The sequence below is a fragment of the Tachysurus vachellii genome, chromosome 2 (genome assembly GCF_030014155.1).
Source record: "Tachysurus vachellii isolate PV-2020 chromosome 2, HZAU_Pvac_v1, whole genome shotgun sequence".
Classification (NCBI taxonomy): Eukaryota; Metazoa; Chordata; class Actinopteri; order Siluriformes; family Bagridae; genus Tachysurus; species Tachysurus vachellii.
The window spans coordinates 9,564,046-9,587,789 of NC_083461.1; the positions used below are offsets into that span (position 1 = coordinate 9,564,046).

Consider the following 23,744-nt stretch of genomic DNA (forward strand, 5'->3'; position numbering starts at 1 on the left):
CGATGATTTCAGTGTGGTGGAAATCTGTAGCTGTTTCTTTCAGATAAATGGCCCAGATTAAGGACTTCTTCTGTGACCTTGTAGTCCATAAGTGGTACTCTCTCTGCCACTCTCTCTCGCTGTCTGTTTCTCTGTCGGTCTGTCTCTCTGTCTGCCTCTTTTTCATTCTGCCTCTTTGTATGTCCCGCTTTCTGTACATCAGAGTGCATATTTCAGCTGTGCTCCTGCTTGCTCTGTGTGTGTGTATGTTTGTTGTTTAGTATGAAGTGTGGTTTGTGTAGTGTGTGTGTGTGTGTGTGTGTGTGTGTGCTGCTGCTGCTGGCCCGAAACCCCTCCTGTCCTTCCTGTCCCCTCGTCTGCGTCTCTCTCAGCTCAGCACTGAGAGAGGAACGTCAGCAGCAGTTACAATGAACCAAAGAGCAGCTGGTGTTGAGCAGCCTTAAATGTACTGAAAATAGCACATTTATGAAAGGCAGAATTAATGATCTTTCAGGCTTAAATAAAACAAGTTTCAGGGAGCCATAGCAACCCCCACATGCCATTTTCCATGTAACAGCTGCAGACAGGAGAGCAACCATATCATCTTCTCTTAAAGATGTCTGAATAACCAACAAGAAGTTTAACCTGCTGAAAAAAAAACAGACAATACAGTTCTAAAATGAATCCTAAAATATAAGGCTGCATAATAGATTCTATTTTAATTGTGCTTAGCTACCGTTTCTAATGTTTGAAAGGAATTTTATTTCCTTTATATTAATTGGAGAATTAAATCCTGCATTTATATTAGGCTTGTAATTGGCTACTGTGATGGACTGTTGATTTAGCTCTTTCTTTCTTTCTTTTTTTTTTGGATGCTAATTAGTATTTAAAAGATATTATTTATATAAAATTATTGGCTCAACAAAAGCAGCTGTTTTGGCCGGATGAGTCCAGAAGCTCTTTTAAATATAAATGGTATCATACATTCTAATATGTGCTTGGATCTTTTTCTCCCAAACCTTGGGTGCTTCTACCAGGAGGTTAAGACCTGGCTGTAGTTTTCAAATGGTTGTGGGAACACAAGGAGCTTCAGTACTATTGCTCTCTATAGTGAGCGGCTTCACCGACTGTTATTTTTAAATGTTGAAATCAGATTAATGCAGAAAATGTTGTAAGAAACATAGAAAAAACATGATATTACAATAAACTATACATCTTCTCTATACGCTTCAGCTCAAAATATCAATTTCATGTGTTATTATTCCTCTGCTACTAAGATTTTATGGAAAGGTGTAATTATTGGGTGCCAATATTTCTGGAGTTACAAGAAAACAAGAGGTAAAATTGGCTCAATAATCATGATGAATTATAATTTGAATATTGAACAAACTAATTGTGATCATTACTTTTCATGCAGCCTTAAAGAAAAGGAACAGAGGACAGAGATTTCTAGGATCTTGGTTATTATTGGTTTCTCTCCTGTTGGGACATCAGGACAGCCTTGTGCTTCTCCATACCTTGTTTAATCTGACTTAATATGTCACTCATATGGGAAGGGTATGTTCAGTGAGCAAAACCCTGCACAAGATCCTTACTCAAGATTTCTTCTTTTGACAATTTTCATTTTTGACGGGTTCGTTATGAGCTTACAGGTGTTGTGATAAAACAGTGTGCAAAGCTTTGCCTATTGAACACAACCTAGGCCACGTTCTTGGGTGAAAGGTGGGCAGTTTCCCCTCACCTCCTCTTCTTTATTTAAATCTCACTACTGTCGTTTCTATAACAAAAATGGTCTGCATGCGGGCCACTCATAACTCAGCTCTTTCTTTTTTCATTTCTTTTCTGCATTCCTTATTTTTCTTTTAATCTTCATTTCTTCTTCTTCTTCTTCTTCTTCTTCTTCTTCTTCTTCTTCTTCTTTCTTTCTTTCTTTCTTTCTTTCCTTTCCTCTTCCCTTTTTGTTGTTTTTTTATTCTACATTTGTAGCTAAACTAAGATTTTCCATGCATGAGGGCAGTGCTAACACTCATAGCAGGACTATGGCTGCTGACGCCAAGCTGCAAAAATGCATGAGGAGAGCTCGAGGCCTACAACAGCGCATTCAGCAGCAGCAGCAGCAACAGCAACAGCAGCCGCAGGACCCCAGCCGCCCACAGGGGCCTCGCAGGTACCTCCACTGTCTCCTCCCCGTGTGTGTCTGGCTTATTGCCTGTCCAGAAACACTCAGCCTGCTCCCTTCTGTCTGTCTGTCTGTCTGTCTCTATGTCTTTCTGTTTGTGTCTTCACCTAAGAAACAGATGCCAAAGGTTTGCAGTTCAACAGAGAGATGCTGGGTGTTCTTATATTAGCATGCCCTTGGATCGTGTGCTCTTATTTTGCTTGTGTTTCTGCCATATAAAAGAACTTGTTTCTGGAAAACAAGACAAAAATATATTTTATATGTTTATTAGTAAAGAAATTGATTTAGTAGTCCCATAAAAGGTCGCTGGGCAGCCAAAAAATACATAAAACACTTTCACTTCATCAAGAAATACTGTTTTTGTGAATTTGTTAATTAGTAACACAACTTGCTTCACACACATAAACGCTCGTGAAACAAGTGCTGCATGGCTTGTATTTGCATATTTGAACATGATTGGTTTCTGTATTCTATGATGTAATATCTCTTACCTGTCACACCTTTAAAAAAAAATGCAAACTTAATATACTTTTCACATTCTGTACTAATTTTTATAGATTTGTAGTTAATCAATTAATGGATGTTGATTCATTAAGATTCATTAATGAATGCTTCGTAATTCATCCACTACAATAAAATATACAACAAATATGTTTTATTATTATTATTATTATTATTATTATTATTATTATTATTAGTAGTAGTAGTAGTAGTAGTAGTATATTGTTTATATTACTGTGTATTACTATGATATTGTATATATTACTGTATATATGCATATACATTTATTTACACATATATAATATATATTATTAATGTTATTATTATTATTAGTAGTCGTAGTAGTGATAGTAGTAGTAGTAGTAATAGCAGGAGACATGGTGCCTCACAGCGTGCTTGTGTGTGTGTGTGTGTGTGTGTGTGTGTGTGTGTGTGTGTGTGTGTGTATGTGTGTGAGTGAGTGTGTGTGCTTTGTGATAAGTTGGTATCCCCCTTATATCCTTGATATCCTTGAATCTACTAAATTGACGCCAGGCTCCCTGTGACCCTTTGTAGGATAACCATAAACATTCTGTGTTTTCTTACAAATCTCTCACATACTATAACTTTAGTATCTTTGTATGGATGAAAGCTTCTTAGTAGATTTTGGCTTTAAGAAGGGTAAAGATTTCCGGGAAACTCAAGAAGCAGAGGTCAGCCACCCACGCTGCTTAGTCCAGAGGACAACACATCACTTTCAGCACTGTCTCTACTTTCATTACAGCCCTGGGCTTATTAATGAATCTGCGGTGCTTGCTGCCGCTCTTGTCAGACGATAGTCACACTACAGGGGAACCGGCACTGCGGTCTAAGAGGGAAGCTGCAGTGTGATCAATGGAGTGCGGTTATTTCACTCCCCGCTTTCTTTATCGATCAGAAGTGCTGATGTGATGTATGGGCTGACCCGGCCGAAGCCCCCCGGGTAATTAGCTAACGTGCTGCTTGAGGAGTATTTACAGGGAGTTGGTGCGCTAGCACATTCATCAGGAATGTTTGCACTTGTACTTTACTGACTGCATCAACGCTGGAGCGTGCAGGCTAAATGAGCCGGCCTTTAGTACACTAGCACTAAACACTCCTTGTTAATCATGATTTTTTTTCTAGTCGTGCCTTTCTCTAACATATCCAGAAAGCAACATGGAGTCTTACTAACTTTTGTCGCTTGTACATTGATCCCTAACGATTATCTCTGCCATTACTTTATTAGTTGCTAGATACAGTAGACCTTCTGAACACATTCTGAAGATGGAAGACGGAAGAGGCATCAAAATACAAACTTGTGTGTGTTTGGAAATATTAAGACCGTGTTTTTAGCGTGTGGAGATCATTCTAGAGGAAGCCAGCTATTCAGTCCTACTGATGCTTATAGACAGCAAAGCTTATAGACATTTATTTCTACTTTAAATCTTCTGCTTCATGCAGTGGCTATGAAAATGATGTCAAGGTCATTTTGTGCGCACTGTGTGTGTGTGTGTGTGTGTGTGTGTGTGTGTGTGTGTGTGTGTGTGTGTGTGTAAGTACGTATGTATGTCATGTTAACCGAGATGAATCTGCCTCAAGTCTCCTTGAGCTTGGTCTCTTGATGACAAAGTGCCTTATAAAAGTACCTTTGGCCACATCATAAATCCTTTTTTACAACAAAACATGTTACAATTCACAACAAAACATGTAAGCATGGGTTTGGAAAGTGAACCCTTCCTTTTCAAGGTTTAATGGGTTTTAAAACAGATTACTCATACAAATCTCCTGACTAGTAATAATTGCATTAACTAATTACTTTCAGTAATGAAAGTTAAAAAAAATGTATAAAACGTTGAATGAAAAAAGGCACAATTTTCTAAAATGTCTCGAATTGTTGTGTTCTTTAGTAACCAGCTGCTGATACTGTCACTGTTTGATGCCACTGTTTGTTGGAGGAAACTCAATTTGATTATTTCTCCTTCCTTTTTCCAGTGAACAGCCTGGCTCGGTCCAAATACTGCTGACAGACAATCAGGAGGAGGTGTGGGAAGTCAATCAAGACGCATCCCTTGGCCCGCTGCCTCCTGCCCAGACGAAGCCACTCACCTCTAATTCATTAAAGTCACTTACCACTCCCCACACTCCCATACCTCAGCCACGCTCACAAGACCCTACTCAAGGAAGTGATCAGTCACTGAAAGTCACAGAATGGGGTGGTGTAAAACTTTCCAACATCTTGCAGGCCTCAGGCGGGCAGATCAGGCCCATCCATAAGCACCTGGCCATCTCTCTGCCATCTCTCCCCTTGGAATTCTGGGGTGTTCTGGATGAAGATGAAGAGCTTTCCCAGCACCAACAGCCTTTAGCTTCCTCCTCTACATCCCCTGCTTCATCCCTGTGGAGGGGCACTTCCGACAGCCCCTATCCTAATGTAGCAAACACATTGCCTCAGCCTGAGAATAGTGTACAGGAACACCCCAGAGCCCCAGTATGGCAACCCTTACGCAATCCTCTCTTCCCTCTGTCCCCTGTGTTATCCCGCTCCAGCCCCAGACACGCCCCTGCTCCCGTCACAGCTCGTCATTGGTCCTCCTGGAGCCTGGATCGCCCTGATGCCGTGGTCACACCCCATGAGACCCCACCAGATCAGAGCCACCTCATTAGACCCACTGCTTCTCTACACTCACATGGATGGAGCGCTCCACCCCATAGTCCAATGAGCTCTAGGAACAAGAGTATTAAAAAGTTTGCCAGCTCTCAATTTGAGCCACAGCTGGAGGCTGAGGCTGCAGAGTATGAGGAGAAGGAGCTTTCAGAACTGGACTCGCTTTATCAGGCTAGTCTGCGAGCAGGCCGGCGTCTAAGCCCGGCTGCTGGGAAACCAGGTATGTCTATCATTTGCTCTGCATGTACAAATTAGCCTTCTGTTTTTTGCTAAAATACTGTTTAATCTTTTGCTCATATTTATCCTTTATTATATAAGGACAGTTCTGTATTAGTGCACAGAGGATTATGAGTGTATTGTGCTGTGTTGAAATTTTCTTGTCTTCTTCAGTGACTCCTGCAGCACGGCAGCTCCTCTCTGGGGTGGGACGCTCACAGACCCCCACGGCTGAGCTGGAGAGAACTGCATTTGGAGCACCAGGCACTCGCAGCTCCATTGCACACATAGACATGGTGAGACATTCACACAAGACACTTTTTTTTGTGGACATCTTTGTTTCTATCCACCTGTTTCTTTTTTGTTTGTTTGTTTTTTGTTTTTTTTTTTTGTTTTTTTTTGCATAAAATTCATACTAATTTGTATTGGTGCATAAGAGAAGCCAAATGGTCATGTCAAAAATCTAGATTAGTGTATGTAACTATTTCTAACAGTTAAAAGCACACATTTTATTTACTGTAATTATTTTATAATATTTTAGTAGCTTTAAATAGCGAAAGAGAAAGTACTCAAAACGTGTTGTTTGTTGACATTGTAGAAATTCAAGAAAAATTCTAATTCAAAAATAAAATTAAATGGCGCTCGAGAAAGCAATTAGCATCTCTCAGTGGGTAATTTGACTTTATGCTAAGTTAATCCAGGTGACATTGTGTCCATTTTTATTTCCTTTATTTGTTCATTTTTTTGTATTTCCTTTGTTAAAGGTTTTCACTCTGCTTTGTTCTTGGGACTAGTGTGTGCATGTGTTTTTCTCTATCTAGCCGGTGGATGATAAGCAGTATGATCCCGATCACCTGCGCCGCATCGCACGCAGTCTGAGTGGGACCGCAGTTGGACGTAGACAGGACCGTCTTGCTGTCTCACGCAGCTTTGTATGTATCCAGATACAAACACACACACACACACACACAATTTCATATGACTCATTTCTAAAAATCCATTAAGACTCCATTTCTAGAACATACACCATATGATGGTGCATTGATTTGGATCTCAGCTCAGCCGACTCATTAGAGCAATTTAGGTTGAATTTGAAACAAGGGCTTGGTGTAGCTTGTTTATAGCTAAGATACAGAAGAGGGTAGCACAGGTGCTTAAACTGGCTTGAAGGTAACACGCTGTTAAAGGGACTATGTGAGGAGGGAAAGGGACATGATCCCTGTGTGTGTGTGTGTGTGTGTGTGTGTGTGTGTGTGTGTGTGTGTGTGTGTGTGTGTGTGTGTGTGTGTGTGTGTGTGTGTGTGTGCCACCTGTTATACCCCACTGTGTTCTGTGTACATACTATTTAATCACATCACATTACAGCTGACAGTTTGTTCTTCCCCAGACTAAAAATATTCAGTATAGTTCTAGCTTTTATAGCGAGTTGAATTATAAAATCTGAACTACTAACTACTTACTACTAAGATTACTGAGGTGTGTCATGAGAGCTAGAATTAGTAGCTTTTGTATTGCTGACCACGTTAAAGGTTTGTTCAAAAAGAATAGAAAAAGGGTGCTGTAGCTTTTACATACCCAGTCATTACTGCTTTTATCAAATCTGCCTACTGTAACTCTACTGTTAGTCTGTTAGTCTATTTAATAGTGTTTTCTAGAGATGTGAGGTTTATCAGATCACAATTGGTTTAAAATACAATTTCATGTGCCTTATATAGCAATATAGAAGTGTTTCTGGACTTACATAAGGTCATATACAGTATAGAGTAGTGTCTTAAAAAAACAAAACTCTTTCATATTATTACCATGGGGGGGCACGGTGGCTTAGTGGTTAGCACGTTCGCCTCACACCTCCAGGGTCGGGGTTCGATTCCCGCCTCCACCTTGTGTGTGTGGAGTTTGCATGTTCTCCCCGTGCCTCGGGGGTTTCCTCCGGGTACTCCGGTTTCCTCCCCCAGTCCAAAGACATGCATGGTAGGTTGATTGGCATCTCTGGAAAATTGTCCCTAGTGTGTGATTGCGTGAGTGAATGAGAGTGTGTGTGTGTGCCCTGTGATGGGTTGGCACTCCATCCAGGGTGTATCCTGCCTTGATGCCCGATGACGCCTGAGATAGGCACAGGCTCCCCGTGACCCGAGATAGTTCGGATAAGCGGTAGAAAATGAATGAATGAATTATTACCATGTAGACTTTAACTGATTGACAGTCATATCAGGAATTGGCCAGAAAATGTTTCTGTATCTTGAAAGAAAGAACCTTTAAACATGACAAGCAGCTTGTCTCTCTGTCTGCTTCACTTGTCTTTCTCTGTTTTGTGTGAGAAGGGTCAGATATCCTGCTTAACACAGCTTTTGATGCAGCGAGCGAAAAATCGCTTGCTTCCCTTGCGAGGTAACCATAGTAACTGCAATGCTACAGATATCACGTGTCCGACAAGGACTGACATTATTTTCAACCTCCAGGCTACAGATCAAGGATAGAAAACCTCTAACCAGAAATAAAACCCAAGAATTGTTGAGCACAAAAAGATATATATATATATATACATATGTGAAATATACCATCAAGTACCCTTATATAGTGCAGTATAGAGGGACAGTAGCTGAATGTCTGAGCAATATTATTATTATTATTATTATTATTATTATTATTATTATTATTATTATTACTACACACTCAGAAAAGCTTGTACTGCAGTATAGTTCACACAGTGTCAAAGAGCTACATGCATACTTTTGAAGTTCTCAGATTTTTGCCCTGGGGGGCACGGTGGCTTAATGGTTAGCACGTTTGCCTCACACCTCCAGGGTTGGGGGTTCGATTCCTGCCTCCGTCTTGTGTGTGTGGAGTTTGCATGTTCCCCCCGTACCTCGTGGGTTTCCTCCGGGTACTCCGGTTTCCTCCCCCGGTCCAAAGACATGCATGGTAGGTTGATTGGCATCTCTGGAAAAATGTTCATTTTGTGTGATTGCGTGAGTGAATGAGAGTGTGTGTGTGCCCTGCGATGGGTTGGCGCTCTGTCCAGGGTGTATCCTGCCTTGATGCCTGATGACGCCTGGCACAGGCTTCCCATGACCCGAGAATAGTTCGGATAAGTGGTAGAAAATGAGTGAGTGAGTGAGTTTTTTGCCCTGGAATTTAGCTCCGCCTATATCTAGAACGGCTGAATCCCAAATGGCAACTTACAAAGCACTTGTAGTTTCAGCGGGTTTAGAGGTTTGTCAGTGTTTCAGTGTTTTCATTGCAATTGCAATTCGGTCCTCAGGCAGCAGACGGCTCTAAATAAGAGAAACCGCTCTTCTAAATGCCCCTTAGTACACACAAAGGATGATCTACAGATGAAACCAGCTGCTATAATGTTAGTGTCTTGGGGTGGTGTATACTTTTACATTTGAATGTCACGATAACTGTTGAATACGATGAGTTTCTTCCATCACTGTATCTGTCAGTGTCAACATTGAGCACTAATGTATTCAATATCGCTTACTCTGCAGACATATTGTGAGAAATCGGTAGATTCACTCAGTAGCGCTCTGTACATACATGCAAAACACACAAACGAGTACTGACTGTCATTCTGACTTATACTGCCATCCTGTGTCCACACACTATAACCGTCACTTATGTCCACTCATTCTAATACAACTTACCTACCATCTGTGAATGTTTTAACTCATGTTTTGTCCCTTTTCTCACATCACCGGTCTTTCGTTTGTAGACTCTCAGCCTGTGTCTGTCTGCTGTATGTGTATATCTTGCATGAGGAACACATCATGTCACACGCCTTTCCCATGTCTCTCACATGCAGTCCTCCTGTGTGTTCATCATGCCTTCCATCTTTACCATTTCTATTCATTCGCTTCAGCCTGGGTCTTGTGGGATCGCCCAAGGTAAAACTCATTCTCATTCTACACCTCCATGAACTCTGCAAGACACAGAGTCTATTCTCACACCGTTTTCTGATTACTAATGCTCATTTCATTGCTTTAAGTCTCAGTGTCATGATTCTGATCCAGATCGTCCTGTTCTGATTTGTGCTTCTTGATACTGAATCTGTTCTTTTGTGTATTTTTGAAGTTCAACCTTTAAAATTGCTTTCGGTCCTTTTCTTCACACTTGATTCTCCTCCTTCTTATCCTTCTCCTCCTCCTCCTCCTCTTGCAGGACGTGTCCAGAGGGTCGCCAAGTTTCTGGCTGTGTCTAACCGGGGTCAAGCTCAGTCCAGTCCACCAGTGAAATTTGACAGAGCTGTGCCACTGGTGTCCTGGGCAGTTGGTGTCCCAGGCCCATCTATAACACCACCTCCATCTTTATGATCCCTGCAAGGATCCCTGCACATACAAATAAGTAATTGCTAGAATGTTGTAACAGAGATTAATCCCAGTTACCTTAGCTTTTAACTACACTAGCCCACTGGAGCACTAACAGCTCTGGAGGGCTGGATCCCTCTTGAAGCCCAAACTTCTATTGTAGCTCTAGCCCCGCCTCTGTTTCTCAGACCATGATGGGCTCCCATCATTTCCTTTATCCATGTGGCGTGTTGCCTACTGTGTCTTCCTTAACTATTTCCTCTCTTTAACTTTTTTCCCATTTAGAGTGTGATGGGCTGCTCTGCATTTTCAGTGTTCATGTTTAATGGATCTGGGTCAGCCTCCTCTTCCTGCCTTTGTCCTGCATAGCAGTGATTTAAAGTGTGTTAAAGAGCGTTTCCTTCCTGTCCACAGCATGGTGAAGGGAGGGATAGAGCTTATTTTCACCCTTGTTCAGTTTACTGTATGGGTTAATGTGATGGACTGAGTAGCTTGTGTGTGTGTGTGTGTGTGTGTGTGTGTGTGTGTGTGTGTGTGTGTGTGTGTGTGTGTGTGTGTGTGAGTGGCACTAACAGCATGCTGTGGTACAAGAAAGGCTGTGAGCCTCGGCCCTCCCGCAGCGAGCCGTCCTACCCCGAGCACTTAACTTAATTAAACGCACTGCGTGGAGCTGCAAAGCCGACGAGATCCAGCAGCATCCTGGATAACTTTTTAATATCTCTGAGGTCTATTTAGCTACTGCACATGATTAACATTTGTGTGTGTGTGTGTGTGTGTATATGTGTGTGTGACTCTATTAAACACTTAGATAGGCCAAATGTCCTCATGATGATATTAATACAGCATTGACGGTATGAACATATTAAGATTATGCGGACATTTGGTCATCTTTTTTTCAATATGAATGCAGCTTTTCTTTGAAAAACAAAAAAGTGAAAAAATATTTCTTTTTGGATACTGAAGTTAAGGTTAGGATTACGTTTAGATGTAGCATAGCATTATTTAGCTATAATACTATACAAGTTAATGGAATTAACCCACTTTTGTTTGTGTGAGACGGGTTGGGTGAGCAAGAGTGTTGGGGAGGCCATCCATCTTCACTAACACCCAATGTAACAACCCACAATCAGCTCAAGCAAACTCCCCACAGCGTATCCTTTCCACTGACATTTTTGAAAGAGTTTTTTTCTTTCACTCTTGTTTTAGACTCACTTTTTGTAAGGTGATGGACAAGTAGCTCATAGTTTATACTGATTTATTGACATACACACATACTTACACACCCTGTAAAACAAGGAGTAAGAGAGAATGGAGGATGGAGCTGTACTTATCAGTTTTTGTTGTTGATTTTTTTTTTTTTGGGGGGGGATTTCTTCATTTCTCAGCTCTGGCGCATTGTCAGAGCACGCATGTATCTGTGCAGCCCTAGTGTGGAGAGCGGACGGGACTAACTCGATCTTTTCTTCCTCTTGTATGGGCATTCCCTGTAGCACACTTCTGTTTTCTGTCTAGTGTTACAGGCAAAGACTGCTTCACTCTTTTGACTGAATATACACTAATCAATGAATTTATTGTAAAGGAAAAAAAAATATGAACACTATGAAATACTTACAAATAATCCAGAGGAATGGAGAAACTCTACTTTATGACGTTATGGAATGTTAATTCATTTTAGTGGTTCTAGTTACTATCTGCATTAAGACGAGTATAGTACACTTCAGAAGTGTAAAGCTGGAGTCAAACTGCTCTTTGAATTCTATTGACAGTTCTCCCATTTGTATAGGGAGATATGCCAAGTTAAGCTTACTTTATATTTCTTTTGTAACCTGCATTGACACTGAAAACGTAGCTATGAGGCTGAAACAAAATAGTCGAGCATCTGTAGTGGGTACATCCGGCCTAAAGACGGGTCAGAGTCATTCCATCTAGCTTTAGAAAGCATTTCTTTAGATTCACTTCTAAAAAACAAGTTCAAGAACGTCTGGCCCTGGTAGCTACTAACATGTAGCAGAAATAACTTGATGCCCTTATAAATGTTTCAACGATTTATGAACGTTTTGCACAAAAGGTACTATAAGGTACTTTATGCTATGAGCATATTGTAATAAAAAGAAATATTTATTGAAATATTGTTACGACGTTTAATCAACGGTCTACAGAAGTTTGGTATCAGAGTAGTTTGACCTTGCAGCGTGAAACCCATTGATTATTAATGGAGTATTGTTGCTATATAATTACTTTCACTTTAAAAAGTAATCACTAAATGCTTAACTACAGATTGATTCAATTTGTCTGTTTTGTTTTGTATTTCATTCAGAATTTATTTAAGTGTTTCTCAACCAAAGATTGGCACTATTACAAAGCTCGCCCATGTTACAAATTTTTTTAATTCACCTTTTTTTCACCTAAAGGGTGTTTGAGAATGTAGCAGAGGTGGTGCACGAGTATGCTATGCAACAAATCGCACTCTCCTGAACAACCAGCATAGAGTCAGACTGGGACAAAGCCGTGTGTGTGCGTGTGTGTGTGTGTGTGTGTGTGTGTGTGTGTGTGTGTGTGTGTGTGTGAGAGAGAGAGAGTGAGAGAGAGAGAGAGAGAGAGTGTGTGTGTATGAGAAAGAGAGAGAAGAGAGTGTGTATTTGTGTGTGTGTGTGCGAGAGAGAGAGAGAGATAGTGTGTGTGTGTGTGTGTTCCTCCAGACCTCCCTGGTTTTTCCTTTAACTAAGGATGAAAGTGATTTCTTGCCGAATCGTTAAATATGTACATATTAATGTCTGTATGAATATCAGCCTTTGAATGCCAGCTGTAGCCAGAGAGAGATGGATTTTTTGAAGATGAAAAATCATTTCAATGGTTTTTCCTGTTTGGGACTCATTTGTAAATGCTTGGGGCTGAGGGAACTTGTATTTTTGCAATAAAGTTATTACCAATGCACTCCAGCAAGGGTGCTGCACAACCGCCTGCAGTGTCTGTGAGTTGTTTGTTCATCATCATTATTACTCTTTTCTGCTCTTAATAAATAACCTAAATTAGCTCGCTTAGGTAGACAACACAAGACTATAACATGATGTCGCTTCTTTAAGGTGGTTATCATAACGCTGTGGTATCACGTATCAGACGGTAGGTGAAAATAACATTAAAACAATAGCGAATGTTCTGCAGTGTCAGTAATACCACTCGTCATGGCTTTCTGTGAAATCCAGCAAGACAGCAGTGTAAAATCCAGTAATAAAACAATAAAGAGCTGGGCTGCAGGGAAACAGCACCCCATTGTGGCTTCTTTACCTCAGTAGCTTTCTGTGTAAACTCCTCTCTACCACGTGTTTCAAAAGTTTTACAAAATATAGTATGTGCTCGAAACATGTGAGTAAAAATCTGTGATGTCATAAAGAGTTTAATTGCACATTGCAGCTTTCTATGGATATCACTGTAAAGCCAAAACATGATGCAGTTCAACCTGTGGCTTAAGAGTCTATATCAATTCTTCTGTTTCAATGCGTTAAAATCTGGATCGAACACTGATCGATTTATTTTTCTGCCAAATCAAAATTCATTGGGGCACAACAGGGCAACTGGTACAGGAAAAATAAATCGATGACGGTCACAGAAGGTAGGAAGAAAGAGACACATATACAGTGAGAGTTTACTGAAAACACACACAGTCAAACAAATCCAAACCGTGAGTTACGAACAGACAAAAAAATCAGGTGATGATGCAAATGAATAATATTGGAGGGAAAATCGGGGACAAACCTGACCTAGAGATCAAACAAAGATGAGAAATACACAGAGAAGAGCTACACACTCAGAGATTACTTCACAATGTCAGGGTGGAACTTTATTTATGTAATAAATTAACATAAATATTGTATGTTCTAGGAGGCACGGTGGCTTAGTGGTTAGCACGTTTGCCTCACACCTCCAGGGTCAGGGTTCGAGTCCCCCCTCCGCCTTGTGTGTAGGTGTAAGCGGTAGAAAATGAATGAATGAATGAATGAATGAATGAATTGTATGTTCTAAAAAGCTGGTTTGAGACAATGTCTAATGTTAAAAATGCTATACAAATAAATTTGAATGGAATTGAACTAAACACTGTGAGGTGATTGTGTGCAGGAGTGTGATTAGAAGTCAGGTAAGTGAGAACGTCTGAGAACCTGCATTTCATAGCGTGCTGGGAAAATCAGTCTATTTCATCCAGTGTGTTGTGTGTTGCTACGTCGCTGTGAGTTCTCTGTGGAAGTGGAGTTAACCTGAGTGAGATGTGGTGTGATATGGGCCAGTGTGAGGCAGAGCTACACCCTGTGGACTGTTTGAATTGGTTACGTCAGTGGGCAAAAGTGTCTGGGTGGAGGATTGGGGTTTAAGCCCCAGCACTGCCAAGCTGTTGGGCCCTTGATCAAGGCCCTTAACCCTCTCTGCTTCAGGGGCACTGTATCAATGCTGACCCTGCGCTCTGACACCAACCTCCAAAGTTGGGATATATGAAAAATGGATTTCACTCTACTGTAATATATATGTGACAAAATAAAGGCTTCTTTAGTTGAAAGTTTTTTTTCATTGTGCAATTTAAAGCACAGCACAAGAGTTTATTCCTCTTATTCCACAGCAATTTGCTAATAATTACAAATTTTAATTATTCTATACATTTTATAAAAGTGTATATCTTTTTATACTATTATAAAATGTTATAATATTACCCATTTATTCTTTTTAGCAGTACAGTGGGTGCTGAAGCAGGTTTGATTTAATCATTCACTTTAAAGATATAAACATTTGTGTGAATGACAAGTTTTTTTACACTTTTCTATTGAACCTATATCAAATTAAAATATTTCTTGGTCACGTAAACATACATCATACACGGTATGACATGTAATGAAATGCTTTTTGTGATTGTAAAAACACTCTCACTCATTTTCTACCGCTTATCCGAACTACCTCGGGTCACGGGGAGCCTGTGCCTATCTCAGGCGTCATTGGGCATCAAGGCAGGATACACCCTGGATGGAGTGCCAACCAATCACGGCACACACACACACACACTCATTCACTCACGCAATCACACACTACGGACAATTTTCCAGAGATGCCAATAAACCTACCATGCATGTCTTTGGACCGGGGGAGGAAACCGGAGTACCCGGAGGAAACCCCCGAGGCACGGGGAGAACATACAAACTCCACACACACAAGTCGGAGGCGGGAATCGAACCCCCAACCCTGGAGGTGTGAGGCGAACGTGCTAACCACTAAGCCACTGTTCCACCCATTGTAAAAACAATAATAATAAAATAAAAAATACAAAATCAAATAGAATAAGGTCAAACAAGGGAATTTGACAAAGAAGTGAAAGCTTACTGGTTAAAATTAGTTAAAATCCCACCACTGTTAAGCTGGCACTGCTTGGCTCCTCAGCAAGACCCCTGTATAAATAAAATAAATGCAAGTTACACTGGATAAGGGCATCTGCCAAATGCTGTACATGTAAAAAAAAAAAAAAAAGAATGAAAATAAAATAAAAGCTGTTAGAATATAGCCATTTTATTTATCAAACTCTGTCCTGATGACATTCCTGTGATGAAAATGTAAAAGACAAGACAAAGTGACAAAGTGATGTGACATACAGCTAAGTATGGTGACCCATACTCAGAATTCGTTCTCTGCATTTAACCCATCCAAAGTGCACACACACAGCAGTGAACTCACACACACCGTGAACACACACCCGGAGCAGTGGGCAGCCATTTATGCTGCGGCACCCGGGGAGCAGCTGTGGCTGTTCGGTGCCTTACTCAAGGGCACCTCAGCCGTGGTATTGCCGGCCTGAGACTCGAACCCACAGCCTTAGGGTTGGGAGTGAAACTCTCTAACCCCCCCCCTTTTTTTAAAATAAAAGCATCTGCATGAACATTTCAAAGTCAATGCTTAGGCAACAATCTGTCTATTTCTGTTGAAAAGCATCTACAATACAAGTTCTTACAAGGGTTATTACTGTATGAATTATAATCTATCACAATAAAACATTAAAATATATTCATTCATTCATTCATTTTCTACCGCTTATCCGAACTATCCTCGGGTCACGGGGAGCCTGTGCCTATCTCAAGCGTCATCGGGCATCAAGGCAGGATACACCCTGGACGGAGTGCCAACCCATCGCAGGACACACACACACACACACACACTCATTCACTCACGCAATCACACACTAGGGAAAATTTTCCAGAGATGCCAATCAACCTACCATGCATGTCTTTGGACCAGGGGAGGAAACCGGAGTACCCGGAGGAAACCCCCGAGGCACGGGGAGAACATGCAAACTCCACACACACAAGGTGGAGGCGGGAATCGAACCCCGACCCTGGAGGTGTGAGGCGAACGTGCTAACCACTAAGCCACCGTGCCCCCCATTAAAATATATATATATATATATAAATTTGAATACTAGCGAGCAGAGCTGCTTGTCAGAGCTGTGGATATAGAACATTAATCAACACCTTCTGGCCAGTCAGATTCAAGAATTTAACAGCACTGTGGGATAAATTAGAAGATCCATCACTTTTGACAGTAACACTTTTACTGGATTTGTTTTTTGTCCACACTTCTAGCAATTATTTGACCATGGTAGAACATTCATTCTTGTTCACTCTGAAAATAAACAGGAAATGCCGGTGGATGTTATGAATGTAATTCATTAGGTTGAAATGCGTAAAGTGTAGCATTGCTCAGATCCATTTAAATGACCTGTAAATGTCTCAGTAACTATGATGCTCACACAAAAACAATCCATCATGCAGCCTGAAGCCTGGCAAGCTCCATTTCACTGAATAAACCCAAAAAAGATGCCGAAGCTGTTTGCGTTAAATACAAGGTGGGAACTCACCAGAGGAGACTTCCTAAAATATTTTATTTTAATTAGGATTATTTTAATTAAGTTGCTTTTTTAGCAGCTAACCCGAAAAAGGTTTGGCATGGTTTTTATGACTCTATGTAACCATTTTAGAATAAAACTACATCATTTCCAAATATATACTGTCAATCAATATTTGTTGATGATGGAGTAATTTATGTTCCCCAAAGGTGCCAATAATTTTGATGTTGCTGAATGTTGTTTTTAAATGGAGCTATGTGACATTACTAGAATTTGTCCAGGTTATTCTGTTGCCCACATGCAGAAAATCAATCTCAATTTCAGTTTTCTTTCTATTCCACATGAAATTGCCATGTTTTCTGCAGTTTTTTGACAAATATAGCTACTTAATGCTGGTCCTTTAGAAACACTTGGTGAGTTGTATAGGTTGTTTTCTGGTACTGACAGACACATGGTCTTTACAATAGTGTGGCCTTTTGTTACATTTTCACTCAAGGTACTGCAGAGTGAAGCAATATAAGACAGACCAAGACATGTCTTCAAATTATTTGTTTGTGTGTGTGTGTGTGTGTGTGTGTGTGTGTGTTTTGTAGCTGATCATTATTTCCTGCAGACTGGCATAACACAATGTTTTGTTATTTTGTTCTGTGTTGTAATAATTTTCTCTGAATGGCTACTGGACTACAGTATCCATCCATCCATCCATCCATCCATCCAGCTATCTATCCATCCATCTATCAATTTTAATATTGTTTTTTCTGCCATCATGACGAATGACCATGTCTTTATTATGGGTGTGTTCTAGTGAAGACAGAAGAGAGAAGCTGTTGCCCGCGGTTTCTTAGCTTCATCCTAAGAAACATCCCAAACACGTTCTGGAACAACTGGTGGTAATTCACTAAAGATATCCTGCAATGAATAGTCTCTGTCTCTGTCTCTGTCACGAGGCAGGACAAAGGCGAATGAGGATCCAAATGCAGTTTTAGACTTTACTGAACCAAGACAAGAAACAGGCAAACAAACAGAGCACACAGGAGACGGGAACATTAACACCAACTTACAACAACAACCAACACCAGGGAAGTGAACAAACAGAGTATATATAGCTGACAGGAACCAATGACAAAGCGGAGACAATCAGAGACAAAGACAACACACCTGAGGGAATGAATGAGTTCAATTAATGTCCATGGAAACCAAAGAGTGGGCGGAGCAAACAATTAACAACCAGGAAAGACAGCAGACAGAAACAGGACAGAAACACAGACAGACTCATTACAGAGCACCCCCCCAGGAGTGGATTCCAGACACTCCAACGCAGAACCGGAGGGTGGTGGAGCAGAGGCGGAACAGGGGGCGGGAAGGCGGGCCAGGTCCATGTGGCGGCAGAGGGCGGGGCAGAGCCGGCGAAGCCGGAGGCCAGGGCGGAGCCGGCAGAGCAGGAGGCCAGGGCGGAGCCAGCAGAGCAGGAGGCCAGGGCGGAGCCAGCAGAGCCAGCGACTAGAGCGGGACTGGAGACCAGGTTGGTGCCGCAGGCAGAGCCAGCGACCATAGCAGGACTGGAGACCAGGGTGGTGCTGCAGGCAGAGCCAGCGACCAGAGCAGCACTGGAGACCAGGGTGGCGCCGCAGGCAGAGCCAGCGACCAGAGCAGAGTTTGCGGCCAGGGTGGTGCTGGAGGCGCTTTGAACCTATAAGGATGGACAGGAGAGGGAGAGACTGACAGAGACAGGGAGACAAAACTGGGGACTGATAGAGCAGATAGGCAGAGCCATTCGGTATCAAGCCCTTCAGGTAGGACAGAGAGTCTACGGGGCTTGGGCGCAACCATACTCGCTGGTTCCGTTGACCCGGTCGGTCCGGCTGGCTCGGTTGACCCGGTCGGTTCCGTCGACCCGATCGGTCCGGCTGGTTCTGTCGACCCGGTCGGTTCCGTCGACCCGGTCGGCCCGGTCGGATCCGGTGTCTCAGCGGGTTCGGCGGTTTCGGTCGGATCCGGTGTCTCAGCGGGTTCGGCGGTTTCGGTCGGATCCGGTGTCTCAGCGGGTTCGGCGGGTTCGGGCGCTTCAGCAGGTTCGGGCACTTCGGCAGGTTCGGGCACTTCGGCAGGTTCGGGCGCTTCGGCAGGTTCGGGCGCTTCGGCAGGTTCGGGCGCTTCGGCAGGTTCGGGCGCTTCGGCAGGTTCGGGCACTTCAGGTGCCTTAGGTGCTCCTGCCGGTGCCGTAGGGATGCCGGCCGCCCGAACCGGCACCATCGGGGGTGTCCGCCAGCTTGGCGATCAGCCGGTTCCCCCGGGCCTCGCCCGAGCTTTCCGGTCTGGCACCCATGTGGACGGGTTCGGTCACCGGCGTACACAGGCCTGGGTCGGGCCGAGGTACCGTAGGGGCCTCGGGCGTCCGTCGCTGGCCTGGCTCCGCAGCCCACGGACCCCGATGCCTACTGCCCCCCCCCAAAAAATATTTAAGGCCGGTGTCCGACTCTGTCCTGTGCACGGTTAGGGAGGACCTGCCCAGGAGCAACGCTACGTTGGCAAGGTCCGTGAAAGGCACTACCTCTCGGCCCAATGGCACTAGGTAGAGCAGCCCGTCCTCCAGTCCATGCCGGAACAGGTCCTTAAGGGCCCTCTCCCCAAAATCCACCTGATTGGACAAGTCCAGGAACACCTCTACATATTCCTCCAGTGGGGAATCCCCCTGACATAAACAGAACAAAATCTCTGCTGGATCCATGTGGTTGGTCGTTCTGTCACGAGGCAGGACAAAGGCGAATGAGGATCCAAATGCAGTTTTAGACTTTACTGAACCAAGACAAGAAACAGGCAAACAAACAGAGCAGAAAACAGAGCACACAGGAGACGGGAACATTAACACCAACTTACAACAACAACCAACCCCAGGGAAGTGAACAAACAGAGTATATATAGCTGACAGGAACCAATGACAAAGCAGAGACAATCAGAGACAAAGACAACACACCTGAGGGAATGAATGAGTTCAATTAATGTCCATGGAAACCAAAGAGTGGGCGGAGCAAACAATTAACAACCAGGAAAGACAGCAGACAGAAACAGGACAGAAACACAGACAGACTCATTACACTCTCTCTCTCTCTCTCTCTATCTATCTATCTATCTATCTATCTATCTATCTATTTATATAGATAGATAGATAGATAGATAGATAGATAGATAGATAGATAGATAGATAGATAGATAGATATCACTATAGATAGATAGATAGATAGATAGATAGATAGATAGATAGATAGATATCACTATATATATAGTGATATATATATCACTCTCACTCTCCTATTGTAATCTAGGGTACACCCCACAGCAATTGTGATTGCTTGATATTTGTACAAACAATTGCTTCAGAGTAGCATAAAGTCAAGGCAGAACTGAGGCACACACTAATTTCTAAAGATTTGTCCCAGCTCCCTCCTACTGAGTCAGCAATGGAATAATAAAGGTTACCGATAATTATATTAATCATTCTTAACCTGTATTATTCGTTTAATAGAGGACAGACAGACAGGTTAAGGTCAAATCAGTTCAGTGTTTCTGTGGCAACGTGTTCATTTGTTGTAATCAGCAGGACTAAGAGAGTAAAGCCTCATTTATTGCCATCTAATTATCACGTAGCTGTTAAGGTTCTGGTATAAGGTTGGTAACGGTGAAATATGATGGTGAAACATCATTATAAATAAGCAGAAAATAAAAAGTGCAATTATGCTGCTAAGCAACATTTTTCTCTCAGTTATTACTTTACCACTGGGCTTGTGAAATGTCACAAATACATGCTATTTCCTTTTTCCACTAGAACCTGATTTTTTAATTTGGATAAACAGCTTTTTTTAATTGGCAGCATTCTTTAATCATAGGAGTTGAGTTTAGTTGTCTTTGAAACATTACGTGCATTCCAGTGCAAAAAAATGCCAGATAATACAGTTGCATGTTTTATGTATTCTGTCAGCTCAGCAAGTCAATCAAGTCTTTAAGTCTAACCTGAAGTTTGTTATCACATGATTTCAACAAACCATACAAAGCACAGCTTGCTACAAATCAGGGAATCTGGTGGAATGAGCGTTCAAGCAGCCAATTATTCTGAATTACTGAGCAGTGGAGCAAATGGAAGATTTAGACACAAGCCAAAGGCTTAGGGGGTCAAAGAAGTTTACGCAACACAGTATAATAGTTACAGATTTGTAAGTCTAATCCTCTATAACAGAAAATATATGCCTTGCATGCTGTACCATACTTTGTTAATTATTATTATTATTATTATTATTATTATTATTATTATTATTATTATTATTATTATTATTATTATTATTGTTATTACCAATAGTAGTAGTATTAAAATTGTATCCTAAGTTCTAGATATGACCACTGAACAGTGTCTCAGGAACAAGAATCAAAAATACTATCATTATATTCAGTATAAATATACTCTTACTCAGTATAACATTTCTATAAAAGAGAAATTAATATGGCCAAAAAAATTTATTTATTTTGGCTATTGGAAGTAGATCTCGAAGAAGCAACTCTGTTTTAATAGCATGTCGTGTTGTGTCCTGACTAGCTAGTTCACACTGATTTGCACTCTTTACTTACAGTAAAATCAATGTAGTTTTGTAATTGTACCAAAAGTGCCATTTTTAAAAGGTTATATTTGTGAAAAATAAAAAAATGTACGCCGATGATGCCACTAACACTTCTGTAGTAAGCGTTTCAAGCTAGGAAGATACATTTGTGGTGAACACAGACAAGGACAGTTATTCTAAATATTCAGTGGTCTGTTGTATTATATACAATTTAGTATTTGAAAATTTACAGTGATTAACATTATTTCTGGTTCTTGTTGGTTACATTTATAGTTAGACAGCTTGGACAGCCTAAACCCTGCTGTACATCACTCCTTGACTTCTTGGATATTTTGACTTATTTAGTTGAGAGCACTGACATGTCTGACATCACTGAATACATTAAACAAGAATTCCCGATTCATGTAAGGACACTGCATATTATAAAGCTTAGGGCAAACAAGATCAGAGTTTTCCAGCGAATGTGGCTCAGCTAATTAAATTCAGTCTGCTGTAAAGCCATAGCTGTAGGTGTACAGTATGTTAGAGAATCGACAGCATTCATAAGTGAATAATCAATATACAGCCTGTTATGTCCAAGCCCTCCAGGATCCCATGATCACATGGATCATCTCTCTTGCTCTTCTGATTGTTAAGTAGGTCATGTATTTTCTTATATTCTCTGAGGGATACATCATCACTGACTATGATGTCTGTTCATGAAGCTTGAACTCATGTTGAGGCAAATTGGAAATTGTGTTGTGTTCCAATGCACTCGACACCATTCATCTGCAAATCAGTTTTTATCGTAGTATAATTTGTTATTAGCCAAGCAATACCTTGGGTATGTCTCGAGTGCAAGATGAACCTTTTACTTCAATCTTTCACATACCTGCAATATCATGTTTCCATTAGGATCTTATACACATCACATATCATACCTGGATAATTTTCCAATTCAGCATTGCAACTTTTTAAGATAACTCTTTTAAAACGATCCTTTTAGCCATTGTTTGCTGTATAGGAGGTGAATGTTGACCTATGATCATGTATCCTAAACCCATAAAATGACAGAACAATTAGGATACTGGACACTCAGTCCAATGTGGGCCAACCCATCATTGTTGTTTTTTTAGCCTAACTTGTAGATAAAAATCGCTACATTGCTGGGTTATAATCAACATTATTATGGTAACATAAGCAGAATTTTTTCTCAAAGAGGGGCATCGGAGGATTGGGTTCAATCCCCAGCTCTGCCAAGCTGTCCTTAACCCTCTCTGCTCCAGGGGTGCTGTATCATGGCTGACATGGTGCTCTGACCCCAAACTCTAAAGTTAGGATATGCAAATAAAGAATTTAACTGTGCTGTATTGTATATGTAATAAAATAAATGCTTCTCTTCAATATTTATAAGAAAGTTTAATTTGGTAACATAATACATATTTTGGTAACATAATACATAATACATAATTTGGTAACATAATACATATCCAACATACAATTATTTTTTTCTTTGCACATCCCAGCATGCTATGAAGTTAGGGTCTGAGCGCAGGATTAGCCATGATCCCCTGGAGCAGAGAGCATTAAGGGCCTTGCTCAAGGGCCCAAAAGTGTCAGCTTGACAGTGCTGCAATAGCAACAGTGTGTACAATTTGAAATCCTGTGCTATGAATATTAACACAGAATTAATATTCATTTATCTCCAGTGTTAGTCATTAATCCAATATAATGCATAAAAGAAAACTTATATATTAATAATATGGTTATAGAAATAGCAAATATTTGCTTTGCATTCATGTCATTCAGTACTTTCAAATGAACACACAAGCCGACCCAAACTCAACAGCTGAAATTTGCAAAAAGAATCTTTTTCAATACTGTAAATGTTCTCTGATCATGTGTGACTGTGGCCTTAGATTCCTGTTCTAGGTCTGACAGGAGTTTTATGCTCATGTACAACATCCATTTGACATGTTGTCTGTTCTAAGCTTCTTTTCAGCTCAACATGGCTGTAAAGAGCAGCTATATGGTTTACTTTAGCCTTCCAGTCAGATTACATCATTCCCACCTTTGAACTCTTTCAATGGCAAGGCATTTACAAGGAGTTTACAGAACTGGCTCTCACTAAATATTATTTGTTTTTCACACCATCCTGTCTAAACACTAGAGAGTTCAGATGTGTGTGTGGGTGTGTGTGTGCGTGTGTGTGTGTGTGTGTGTGTGTGTGTGTGTGTGTGTGTGTGTGTGTGTGAAATCCTCAGACCAGCCTGTCTGACACCAACAGCCATGCAACGGTCAGTTATTTTGCACTAACATGTGAAACATTACTTTTTTAATTTCAATAGTATCATTATTATGCTCTAGAATAGTGTGTAGTGATTTTACATTTAAGAGGTTTGGAAATAGATCAGGACATTTTTTTTTTTAGACACACGGC

The 23,744-nt window shown here is 41.3% G+C and overlaps 1 protein-coding gene across 3 annotated transcripts in view; it reads left to right on the forward strand.

The window, feature by feature from the left end:
* The window catches only part of usp54b (ubiquitin specific peptidase 54b), a 120,007-nt gene extending 107,230 nt beyond the window's left edge, over positions 1–12,777 (forward strand). For all 3 annotated transcript variants that reach the window (XM_060895898.1, XM_060895906.1, XM_060895889.1), the window contains 5 exons: positions 1,966–2,146; positions 4,652–5,544; positions 5,715–5,836; positions 6,362–6,472; positions 9,702–12,777. In XM_060895898.1, the coding sequence (XP_060751881.1) occupies positions 1,966–2,146; positions 4,652–5,544; positions 5,715–5,836; positions 6,362–6,472; positions 9,702–9,773 (1,379 nt within the window). In that variant the 3' untranslated portion in view covers positions 9,774–12,777. The remainder of the gene's footprint in view (positions 1–1,965; positions 2,147–4,651; positions 5,545–5,714; positions 5,837–6,361; positions 6,473–9,701) is intronic.
* Positions 12,778–23,744: the final 10,967 nt, after the last annotated feature.